At 47.9% G+C, this 12,353-nt stretch overlaps 1 protein-coding gene across 1 annotated transcript; it reads right to left on the minus strand.

Moving 5' to 3' along the window:
* Positions 1-911: 911 nt before the first annotated feature.
* LOC135815151 (2',5'-phosphodiesterase 12-like) lies at positions 912-3,144 on the minus strand. Its single transcript, XM_065328400.1, has one exon. The coding sequence runs from the start codon at positions 3,022-3,024 to the stop codon at positions 1,249-1,251; it is 1,776 nt and encodes a 591-aa protein (XP_065184472.1). The 5' UTR covers positions 3,025-3,144; the 3' UTR covers positions 912-1,248.
* Positions 3,145-12,353: the final 9,209 nt, after the last annotated feature.

Here is a 12,353-nt window from a genome sequence, read left to right on the forward strand (position 1 = left end):
GAAAACAAAAATAAAAAGTAAAATCAACTGGAACACAAAAAAGAGAAGAAAAACCCTAGGTGAACGAGCCCACACAGACATTACCGTACTGGCAAAGACCGGCAGCTGTTTATAAAGGCCCTATTCCTACGCCGATACGATGCCCGGGACCCTCGGATACATGTGATTGCCCAACGGAGCAGAGACAGTGACAACATACACCTTAACTGGCCCACTGACTACTGAATAATGCAAATCATGATTCTTATCCAATGTGATAGATACCAAATTCTGCTAGTACTGGTGCTAGCAAGAGTACACGAGTCATGACTGATTGTACTCTTGGTGCTAGCTCTCTGCAGTCTCTGGCCTTTTCACTCACCACTGCGGCGTCATAAAATACCACGACTCTCTGCCGGGGATCCCTGTTATCTGAGCACTGCAAAACGTGCACACTCAGCCACAGTTTAGACTAATTTTAAAAAGAGTCGAACTAAGTTTGGTTCGCGAAATGTTGTTGAGCGATCAATCCGAAAGTTATATTCTTTACATGCATGTAAATTTTATGTTACACATGTTTGCAAACTACATGTAAACCATTATCAACCGGAGATAAAACTCGTCCCGGGGCGAGTACCAGACGAACTCCCATAGTATTATTATTACAATAATAAAGCGTGTCTACAATGACCTGAGTACAATCTCATGAACATGTCTGTGCCCTGCATCCACGCAGTGTTTGCAGCCCTGGGCCTGCAAACACTGCGTCCGGGACTTGCAGTTGACTCGCACAATCGGAATTGACAAAGGGAACGCTATCAACAGCATACATGTACATGTGCTACAGTGACACATTTGCACTGGAACCCCAAGCCACAGTCACAAGACTTAGTAGTGGACAGCAGACTGCACACCCGTCACTCAAGCATCCGTTGGTGAATGGCAAACATTGCCACTGAACTATGCAGAGCCCAGATTTACAGACCTTAAGACACATGAATACTAGTACAATGTAGTACATTGCATGCCGACCTACAGGAACAGTGTACAACATGCGCGCCTACTCACACCCATGTCCACACACGTTCAATAGTTTCTGCAACTTTTTTCAAATATAATGCTCCTCTAGAAAACGCACCAGGCGCATTTCAGCACACACATGTCGAAGCTCCACTACTACATTCTCTTGGCCACAAAAATCAAAAAAGAAAACAAGAATGTTAGCGAAGAGAACGCAGACTCAGGATCAACGGCACCACATCTGCCCAGCTATGACTTCACAAACTCCAGGTCGTTGATGACTGGCAAATGGTCGGAGGGGAATCGGAACGAAGGCAAAGCAGTGAATTCTCGCACCACCTCCTCTTTAGGCATCGGTACCAGCTTATGCAGCTTCAGCACACTCTCATCGTAATAAATATAGTCGAGCATGCCGATGAAGAGGCCTGTGTAGTTGGTCCACGGTACCGACGGGTGAGGCAGAGAACTACCAAACTTGGTTGGGATTGTGCACTCGTAGTTTAATCCATCACGATTAGCTTCCTTGAAGCCAGACGTAGGTGCCACCTGCCCTGTGGTCATGAGTTCGTGCACAGTCCTTTCTGGAATTGTGTTAAAGTCACCACAGAACACGACCGCCAGGGGCAAGGACGCCGTCGATGCTTCCATTACGGCCTTCTTGAAGGCGTCGAGCAAGCGCACCATACACAAGGCCAAGATTAACCGCTGGCCATCGGCATTGGGGGAATAGTACAGATGAGTGTTGGCCACGATGAGCTCACGGCCGTCAGACTTCTGCTGCAAGTGAGTCAGCTGCAAGACAGAGTTCCGGTTTCTTAACTCACTACGAACCCAAGGTGGCACGGAACTGTAGATATCCGCGAGAAGTGGATTGTTCATGAACTCCTCGCGCACAATGTAGGTCTTGCAGTCCCGATATAGAAAGCGGTCAGTACGCCAGATGGTTGCAATGCCCTCCGGCATATTGTGCTTCATGACTGTCTTGCCTTGGTACGACAGTGGCCGAAGACAACTCATGATAGTCGATTGAAATCGCTTCTCCTCCACCTCTTGTAAGCACAAGATGTCTGCATGATACGCAGGCAATTCGCGGCTGAGAGCCATATCACGATAGCCTAGGCTCAGCGCTTTGTTATCGCAGTAGGAGAAGCTGGATCCGCCGAATCCTTCAGTCAGGTACATGTCGGCTAGGATGTTGTAGGTAACTACGCGCAGCTTCGCCGAGTCAACTGCATGCGGCTCTGGCGTGTGAGCGGAAAACTCGGTGTAACCTAGCCGCACCACGTCATCGCCGACTTCAGCTGACACTATCGTACGGCCGCTTGCCGGCAGAGCACTATCTTCGACGACTGGCGTAACCGTCAGTGACAGACTGGAGCCGACATCTTCCAAGGTCGGCGTGTACGCTTCTTCTCGTGACACGACAACTTCACAGGTATTGCCTCCCTGGTTGACAATGCGACGCCACTCGTACGTGAACACATTGTCCGGCACGAACTCTGCTTGTACAGACGGGTAAACAGTTGCGCCTTTTGAAATGTAGGTGGGTAGTGAAATTCCCAGCACACTTGGTGGGTTCACTGAAACTATGTATTGGTCCTCACCAATCGACAAAATATCACCGTCCAGGAAGGCTTTGATGTTCGGAATCCCTGGCTCTTTGGGCTGCCCCGATTTCTCCCCGCTACCATGCACCAAGACCACTGGATGATCACCATCATACTCTGCATTGCCACTCACAACTGACGAGACAAGGCCAATGCGATGGAGGGTTTTCTCGAATGCATCTGTACGCACGCGGTTCAGCATGCGCGACTTGCCGTCTAGATCCAAGTACATGCTCATGAACAGGGAGCCATCTGCAACGCGGACCACTATCCGGCCCCTTGCCTTCTGATTCTGCTCATCCGCACAGGCATTGATGAACCGAAAGCTGTTGGCAGTCACTCTTGGAAGTCCAACATATCCACTGCTGGATAGACGATGGCAGCAGGATGCACACAGACGACCAAAGAGTCCAGCCATGAGGCCTAATAGATCAAATAGATCACCGTCATGCCTTCGGGAATAATATTGCCTTCAGCAGACAACTAAAAATAGTTGACCATAATTGTACTGCAGATCAGTTTCAATTGTTTTTTTACTTTTAGCTTCCTTGCTGATTTTGTCTGAATCATAAAACGATTTTTTCGAAGGTCCCTTGTTCGGGCGCCGCAGGCCGCGGTGCCGAGAGACCCGCGCCAACAATCGCCATGATATCCATAGAAACAGTAACCATGGTGAGTCGGTGACGCATGCAGTTTCATTGTTTAACGTCCTTTTTTTTCGCGAAAAGGTACGCGGGAGGGCGGAAAAAAAACAAAAGCCCATTCCAAAAACTGGAAACCCCAATCAAACATTTTGACCAGTAAAGCATGTGATAATAAAATTATATACAATATTTCTGGGTCTAACGGCACTTGCAGGCATAGAACAACACTCTTTGATGGTACATTGGAGCACATGCCTGATGAATCCAACAAAACAGGTACATAGCATGGAGTTAGCATGTCATGAATTCATTACATCTGGATTTTTACTTGGACACACACCGTACGATATTTAAAAGCCAACAAAAAAAGAAAAAGAACACAAGACAAAGGCATGCCCGGGAGGCAAGATTATAAGTTTAAGGTCATGATCGGCACACTGTGAAACTACACAATCATGTATTTACAACTTCGCATATTATTGGTACTACTACTTTCTTGTTTTTTTTTCCGGTCGGAGGCAAAAAGGTACGCGGGCGCGGACGTTAAACAACGAAAAAAGAAAGGGTGGCCTTAGCCTTTCGCCTATGCACTGGTCTTAGCTGCGGACTCAGCTGCTAGCATGCACGAGACTTTATCATTGAGAGTTTATGTCTTGACTTTTATTAATACTGCCTTAGCTAGACCGTTTAGACTAATGTCTTATATTATTAGAGAGGTTAAGATGCACGTTATTTCCGACGTGACGCGCAATTTCACGTCAAATTTGGCGTAAAACTCCAAATTTCGACGCGAGCAGCAGGTCACTCGCGTTGATTTTTCGACGTGCGAGCAAATAACGCGAGCTGAACTTTCGCGCCACGTCGGAAATAACGTGCATCTTAACCTCTCTATTAGAGAGGTTCCGCATAACGTAACTAATTACGTTAGTAAATAACGTTGTCGATCTACGGAAAGTCTTACGCGTGCGCATCTGCGTTCCGCCATACGGAGTTTTCAAATCACGTAGCTGCCCTTAAGCCTTGGCAACTCCGAACGCGGAAGTGTACGACCAGATTGACCTGGGGAGAGAGTCATAAATTTGTACCCCAATCCACTTACGGACCAGCTACATGTACGTTATCAGAGCCCTATCTTCCGTGTCGCTTCGACGGTCTCGGGCTGCCCCACCCATCGTCGCGAGCCTCCCAATATCAGTCTTCTCGAGACATCACCGCACCCCTGACAAGCCGTATCTTGGTCCAAGATATGGAATTAGGCACCGCCATTGACGATGTACGCGCTGCCAAGAAGCAAGCGAAGAACACAGTTGACGCCTCGGTTAGGGCTGATGCTGTGCTTCTTTCCTCATCTGTGGATACTGAGTTGCAGCGGGTCATTGCGCTAGCGTCGGAGAAGGGAGCTTCTTCCTGGCTGACCTGTCGACCCTTGAAGCGGCATGGCTTGACCCTCACCAAGGGTGAGTTCCGCGACGGAATCCACTTGCGCTACGGCTGGCTTCCACAGCGACTGCCATCATCTTGCAGCTGTGGAGCCACATTTTCAGTCGCTCACGCTTTGTCTTGCCCCACAGGGGGGTTTCCATCGGTGCGGCACAATGAGGTGCGTGACCTCACTGCCCATATGCTGAAGCGAGTGGCTCACAATGTCTCCGCCCCACCTGCAGCCGGTCACTGGGGAGCAGTTCCGGTATCGCACCGCTATCCAGACTGAGCAGGCCCGTCTCGACTTTGCGGCAAGTGGCATCTGGGGTGGCCGGTTTGAGCGCACCTTCATCGATGTGAGGGTTTTCAATCCTCATGCGACCTCAAACCGCGCCACCTCCATTGCTTCCTGCTACACCAAGCACGAGAAGGAGAAGCGGCGCTGCTACGAGCAACGTGTCCGCGACATAGAGCATTCGTCGTTTGTTCCGGCCATATTCTCTACCACTGGTGGTTTGGGCAAACACGCGGAGTCGCTCTACAAGCGGATAGCTTCTCTTCAAGCCGCGAAGACTGGAGAAGCATACAGCTGTGCTATGTCTTGGGTTCGATGCAAATTGAGTTTTGCCCTACTCCGGTCCAGCGTGATGTGTTTGCGCGGATCCCGGAATCTTCAGCCGGTGCAGTTGGACTCACCTCCCACCTTGGCGGTTGCTGAGGCAGGCATTCGCATTTGATACCATTTGCCTCTGGTTTTGTCTGTATTGGCTTCGTCTGTGCTCTTTTCATCCTACTACTGTACTAGTAAGTAGTAGTTTTCAGTCCGCTATTGGGCGGCTGCACTCCAGCTCTGCTTTGCACTTCTCTTAACTTCTTTTTCGTTTTTGTAATCATTGCTGTCTGATCAGAGCCCTATCTATTCTACGTACTCTACGTAGACAACTTTCCGTAAGTGGAGTGCAAACGCGCGAATTCACGGGTTTTCCCCGCCCACTAACGTAAATTTGCTCAACTTTACGTAGTGCGGAACCTCTCTAATAATATTATTATTATTAGGGCTCAAACGGTGAGTCCGATTAACCGGTTGCAGACCGGTTACGAAGAATTAACGGTTAACCGATAAAGATAACGGTTACGCAGTAACTTTTCAGTCAATTTTTCAAGTACTGTATCAGGTCGTTGCAAAGACTTTAATTAAGTGTGCACTTTTGCGGGCTGTCGCACGCGTAAGCAATTTCTGGGCTGTCAACTCGGTCATATCTGGTCTCTTGGTGTGAGAGTATGTATGAATGAGCATGCAAGAGAATGTACAAGTGTGCGTTGTACTGAATAGGGTACATTTTTTGAATGAGTATAGTCAAATATACGGTTAAAAAAGAGTCCGCAGGATTGCCGTGGCTTATAGGTTATAACCGGTTAACAGACCGTTAGCTTAGCAGTTAACCGTCAGGGGTAAAACCGTGACCGTTTGAGCCCTAATTATTAGGGAGGTTCTGCTATACGTGAAACGTAGAGAAATCACGTAGAGAGCAGGTGTCTGGGTTAGAGTCTACGGCTTCGCGTGTTTTGGCTCCAGATTTCTACGCGGAGATGGGGTTCTCTACGTTGTGGCACACGCAGAGAAAATGCGTACGGATTTGCTGGGTATCGATCAACTGCATGCAGAAAACTGCCAAATATGGAAGGGGAAATTCCCAGTACACATTCCACGTGACTTCTCTAGGTGAAACGTAGAGCAAAACAGCATTTCTTTCTCGTAATACGTTATACGGGAACGCGAAGAAAGTTCGCGTGATTCTTTGCGTCGCGTTCCCAAAACGTAGAGCAGAACCTCCCTATTATTTATTAAATTTTTAGAATCAACTCGTAAAAACTCCAAGTCAATCTCACACAAACCTCGTTCATTCAACATAATCATATCCTATCCAATAAAAACAGTTCATAAAAACAGCTTTTTACAGTTTAGGATCGGACCATGTACCAGTCCGCATAACCAAGAGAGCTAGCTCCCTTGGCTGCTGTTGGAATATGCAAGAATGGGCCTTCCACATAAGGTCTAACAAGGAGAAGTGGCTATAGTTATGAAATGAACACCGGTAACCATGGAGACAGACCACACTCTCATTTATATAGATACTGGTTATAAATAGACCGAACAAGGAAAATGATCTGATAGCCTATGAAGAGTAAAAGAAATTGAACCAATGACAACAAAATACTCGTCCAGCACACGAGGTCGAGTTGTCATAGCAACACAAATAACAGCTGTCCACTAATTTTGTTGTTGAAGATTGAGTAGGAGTTTTTACTGGTTAATTCTAAATACAATAAATGCTCCGGCCTTGGGTTTATGACCAATAAAAACTAATTATAAAAACCTCGGGGGACCTCGGTTTTTATAATAGTTTTTATTGGTCATAAACCCTCGGCCTCCTCATTAATTTATTCTATACTTAATAGGGCATATCTTGACTTGTTGTTGCCGAGGCGGCTATCCCCGGGCCCTAGCCTAGGCTATTATAAGTATTATGCCCTGTACTGTACTGTTGAGGTCCAGTCTGCTAGTCGACTGCTGTGCTCTGATACAATGACTACATGTACATCTCATATTTTCTGCTTTTCTTGCTTCTTCTTCTCCTTATTTAATAATTATTATTATTATTATTAAATTTTGAATAGGGCAGCCCCACAGGCCTATACTATAGGGCCTTTTTACAGGGTACCCTATGAATTGTTGACTTCTTCTGTTTGTTTGTTTCCTCTAGTTTTCTTATGTTCGCGGAGAGCCGGAACGCAGAACCTTTCTTTATACATGTACTAAAAAAATTCAGCACACTGTACAATGACTATGGTTACGGACTAACGGTACATGATTCAACTAACGTAAAAAATAGTCGTTACTTGGTAGGCACCGGCGGATTCTGCTCGAAAAGGTGGCAGATTCTGCTCGAAAAGTAGTGAAATTGTCAGAACCATACAAACCTTATGGCGGGCAATTCCTCGCTCCATTTCTTTATCCACATACCAAACATGCATGAAACTCACCAGAAAAAGTACCGAATTCTGCCAATTTTTCTGCCGGCATTATCCGCCGGTGCCTATTACTTGGTACATGTACTATTCTCTGCTCCAAATTTGTTTGCACGAGCATCAGCATGCACACCCAGCTCTATCACACACAGCAGCCATTTGAACATGCGGTGAATGCAGACCTGCTGCACAAGAACTTCTTGCCATAGCTAGATAATGGCGCTATGCGCCTTGGAAGAGAGCCAGCGCTGTAGCCCGAACTTATTGTCAGCAATACATCAGAATAAGGCAGAAAACTAAGGCAACGGCAGCTTCAGCATTTGCTAGGCTTCAGGAACCATGCTTTACTACTTCGTTTTTGAAGTACGAAAAACTCGCCAAGCGAAGAGTTATAGGCATATAGACCAGAGCATCATGAGTCACACGACTACAGTCTGCAGCACACACTACAGCGAATAACGGCAGCGCACACTAAGAAGATAGTTGACCAGGGTGGGTGGGTGGGCAGCTGCACACTTGGCAAGAAGAAAAACAATGATCTGCAGAATCACAGCAACAGCACTTTCAACCACAGCACACTGCCCTCGTACCCGTTCCGCACGCACGTGCAAAAAATATTAACAGAGAACTAGATTTCTCGTTTCTTTCGCTTCGCTCAGCCAACGAGAAATAAACATTTCTCTGCTCCAAATTTGTTTGCACGAGCATCAGCATGCACACCCAGCTCTATCACACACAGCAGCCATTTGAACATGCGGTGAATGCAGACCTGCTGCACAAGACGCACAAAGCATAGCCGGGTTTAGTACCCTATCCATGATAGGAGCAGGAGACTCGGTAGAGGTCGCCGAATACTTTGGCTAGTCACGATGTGCGCTGTCCCCGTCTACCCGGTGGCAGTTCGCGTCTCAACGGGCAGATCACTATCCCTCACCAGCAGCCACAGCAGCATCAACAACATGGCACCTGGTGCCCGGCACTTCGGATCCAGGATCCCAGCAGCTTAGCGTAGCACCCGGTGCTACCTGCAGATATAACATACAGCACACAAAGACACGCAGCACTTCCGCAGTAAATGTTCTTATATAAACTTTTGATGGTTGTATTGTATTGTATTCACAATTTATGAAATCAGACGCACAATATGACATCGGTCTAGAACTAGCCACACTGAATTATTTTATCAATCAGAGTATGAATTATACAACATAGCTATGTCAAATATTGCTGCACTCCTCGACGTGTTCGTATCCTTCTTACATTGGCCGCCGATTTTGCTGGCCAGCGGCCGTCGGCTGCTGCGTGCACACTCTGACGAAATGCCCTGGCTGCCCACATCTGTGACACACCGGAGGGGCCGAAAGTTACCTGGCATATGCTGAATGGGACCTGGATGTGGACGAGGTGGGATCCCCATCCCCTGCCCTGCCTGAACATTAGCATCGACCGAACCTAGGCTACGCACACCTCCGGCCGCTTTCTTTTTCACCCCTTCTGCTTGGATTGCGGCCTGCAGCCGCTTCTGCTTTTTGGAGCCTGCCACCAGGTCCATGAGCAGGTTGCCTCCTTGGAATGCAGTCGCCACCTGGTGGCCATGGTTTTCAGCGACAACAAGCCACTCCTGCCTCTCTCTAAGTACACGCTCACCTTTTTTCGCTGCTCTTCTCCTTTTTCTCTTCGACTTCATTGAGGCAATGATGTCCAGCAATTCCTCGTTCAATGCAAACTGTTTTGCATAGCTGGTCGTTTTCCAGTTCAGCTCCGTGGGTGCTCCGGACTTCCTTTTTTGCCTCGGCGAGCGGGATCTTGATCTCGACTCTGAGGAGGACGAGGACGAGGACGACGATGATCTTGCATCAGGGGAATTTCCCCCTCGTCTTCTTTTCAGCGACCTGCCTCGTTCTGCCAACCTTTCCATGCCTCTTTCCAGCATTCGGATCTTCATGCCCAAGAGCTCTTGCTCGCTCTCGAACTCCGTGGCTGCCTTGGACGCAGCAGCACCAGCCTGTTGAGGAGCTGCAGTTGGGGGTGCCGAGGGCTGGTGTTCCACTGCCGTTTCATACTCGGACGACGACGACGTGGTTCCGACCCTATCGGAGTCGGGAAACTCAAATACGGCTGAGGCACGAGCGCCTCCTCTCTTGCCTCTACCTCTACCACGACCAGAGTTCACAGCTTTTCCTTTCCGACCACTCATGTTGGCAACAGAAAAGAACAGCACCAGGCCGATCTACACGACGGAGGAAAAATTTTGGGCAGCTGCACACTTGGCAAGAAGAAAAACAATGATCTGCAGAATCACAGCAACAGCACTTTCAACCACAGCACACTGCCCTCGTACCCGTTCCGCACGCACGTGCAAAAAATATTAACAGAGAACTAGATTTCTCGTTTCTTTCGCTTCGCTCAGCCAACGAGAAATAAACATGTATTAGATAATCCAATACCGGTACTAGTACAGTACATGTACTAGCTGCACCAGATACAATTATGATAATCCAATACTACTATTACTACAACAGTACAGCACCAGCATTAGATAAACCTTGTTATAGTTCACACATGACGTTGTTGGTTTGACAGCATGAAACAAGGTGGAGGACACCGACGGTCCGTGTTCGGAAACAGTGACCTTACTACAACCATCCACGGTTGGTAGAGCCCCGGTCCGTTGGGACTAGGCATTGGCGGATAATGCTCGAAAAGGTGGCAGATTCTGCTCGAAAAGCAGTGAAATTGGCAGAGCCATACAAACCTTATGGCGGGCAATTCCTCGAATTCTGCTCCATTTCTTTATCCACATACCAAACATGCATGAAACTTACCAGAAAAAGTACCGAATTCTGCCAATTTTTCTGCCGGCATTATCCGCCTAGTTGGGACGGCAACGTCTGTAGGGCCTTCCCTATCAAAATAATAAATTCTACTACTACTACTACTACCAGGGAGTAGTACACAATACCGTATTGTACTACTCCCTGACTACTACTACCATCTGAACCATTATAATTATATTTTATGGATGTTGAACCCGGTTCTGAACTTCTGACCCTCGTTACGCCAGGGGAGTTTTTAGACTTCTCCTAATGTCAGTCGTGTATTCCTTGATCGCTCCTGGATGTCGCCCTGATAGTCATAAAAGGTTTGCCGAGTGGAAGGTGCGACGTGCTCTTCGTGTGCTCCGGATGGCAGTCGTGAGTCAGTCAAGTGTCAAGTTCGGCAAGAAGAGTGTATTCCTGGTTGGAACAATCAACTTCATATTCTAATCTGAATTGTTTTAACTCCTTTTTTCTTCTAATTTCTGCCCATGGCGTCCATCTCCCAGCTCGTCAGCTGACAAAAGTTACTGTCACCACCATGACACTCTCGTGAGAAGGTGCTCTCTGTAGACGAGGTTGGTGATGTCCCGACGAGGCCATGCTTATCAAGGGTACCCTATCGAAAAAGGCCTTTGGCCTTGTTGTTGCCTGGTGTAGGGATCACCCTATTTTTATTCAGATCTTTTAATAATACTACACTCTACCCTTGTTAGTACTACTTTAGTATTAGTAGCACTATTTGCAGCAAGGACCTCAGATGACATAATGTACACGCACGCACGCACGCACCACCACCACCATAGTACAAGTAGATGCTAACGCCTATTTACTTGTAAGTAATTAGTTGTAGACGGGCAGGCCTCTTTTCTCGATCTCCACGAACAAAGTTAATCGTTCGTTAAAAGGGTTTCCACTGCTAACTTGCACCAGACCAGGGTACAGTCTATTCCAAGTGGATACAAGAATGGGTTAACCACTTTATTTATGCACTGGCCGTCGAGTCTGTAGCAGGCCATCCATGGATCCAGGCAGGTGAGTTTTTCACCATACAACGGGGGGTGGGCTCGTGTTCCGTCGCTCCATTAACGACTATGCTGCTCTTTGAGTTTGAGTATCCCTGGGAGCATGGCACACGTCAAGCGCGAGGAGACGCAAGCTAGCGTCGCTGGCCTCTCTCCCCTTCTCTCTCTCTCGCATGAGCGGGGTTGGATAGTTGTGCGTTAGCCCTGGCAGAACGGATAATTACAACAAAAGTGACGCTGCTTCAAGAACTATTGCTGTGGCATGGTTGGTAGAGCACGCACAGAGGACCGCTCCTGTCACTCCGATGACCCCGCAGGAAAGACGATACATCCACCAAAGACTTCGGTACTAGTATTGGCTGGTCGGTGATCTTCGTCCAGACCGCTACGTTTCTTGCTGTTGCACACGCTAGGAAGAGACGCGTCGCCACGTACATGCACGTGCGGCGCTCTTAAATTAGCCACGGCCGAAGTCACAGCTACTGTGCCGAGAGCGTAAGAAGTATCTCACCAGTTTCTATTCACGCTCAGTCGTGCTATAACTAGAACAAGAGAGAAGGTCAGCTCAAGCGAATCGACACCTCTTGGACCTCGCCACGTCCACTTGACAAACAAACTTACTTGACGAGAAGCTAGATGCAGGCCCAGCGCTCCTACAATACATTGTACGTTGTGGTGCCCTCACATTATCCTGTGACTGTGTACAGTCGACTAGTCAGGGGGGTAGAAAGACAGTTACACTGCGGTCACAGTGCTGTGGCTAGAGCTTGCGGGCGACTGTGCAGTGTCTCCCTCACGGTCTATTCCCTG

Source organism: Sycon ciliatum, chromosome 4, assembly GCF_964019385.1.
Source record: "Sycon ciliatum chromosome 4, ocSycCili1.1, whole genome shotgun sequence".
Classification (NCBI taxonomy): Eukaryota; Metazoa; Porifera; class Calcarea; order Leucosolenida; family Sycettidae; genus Sycon; species Sycon ciliatum.

Excerpts from the sequence above, each read along its gene's own strand:
- LOC135815151 (XM_065328400.1), bottom strand. The coding sequence starts at position 3,024 with ATGGCTGGACTCTTTGGTCGTCTGTGTGCATCCTGCTGCCATCGTCTA.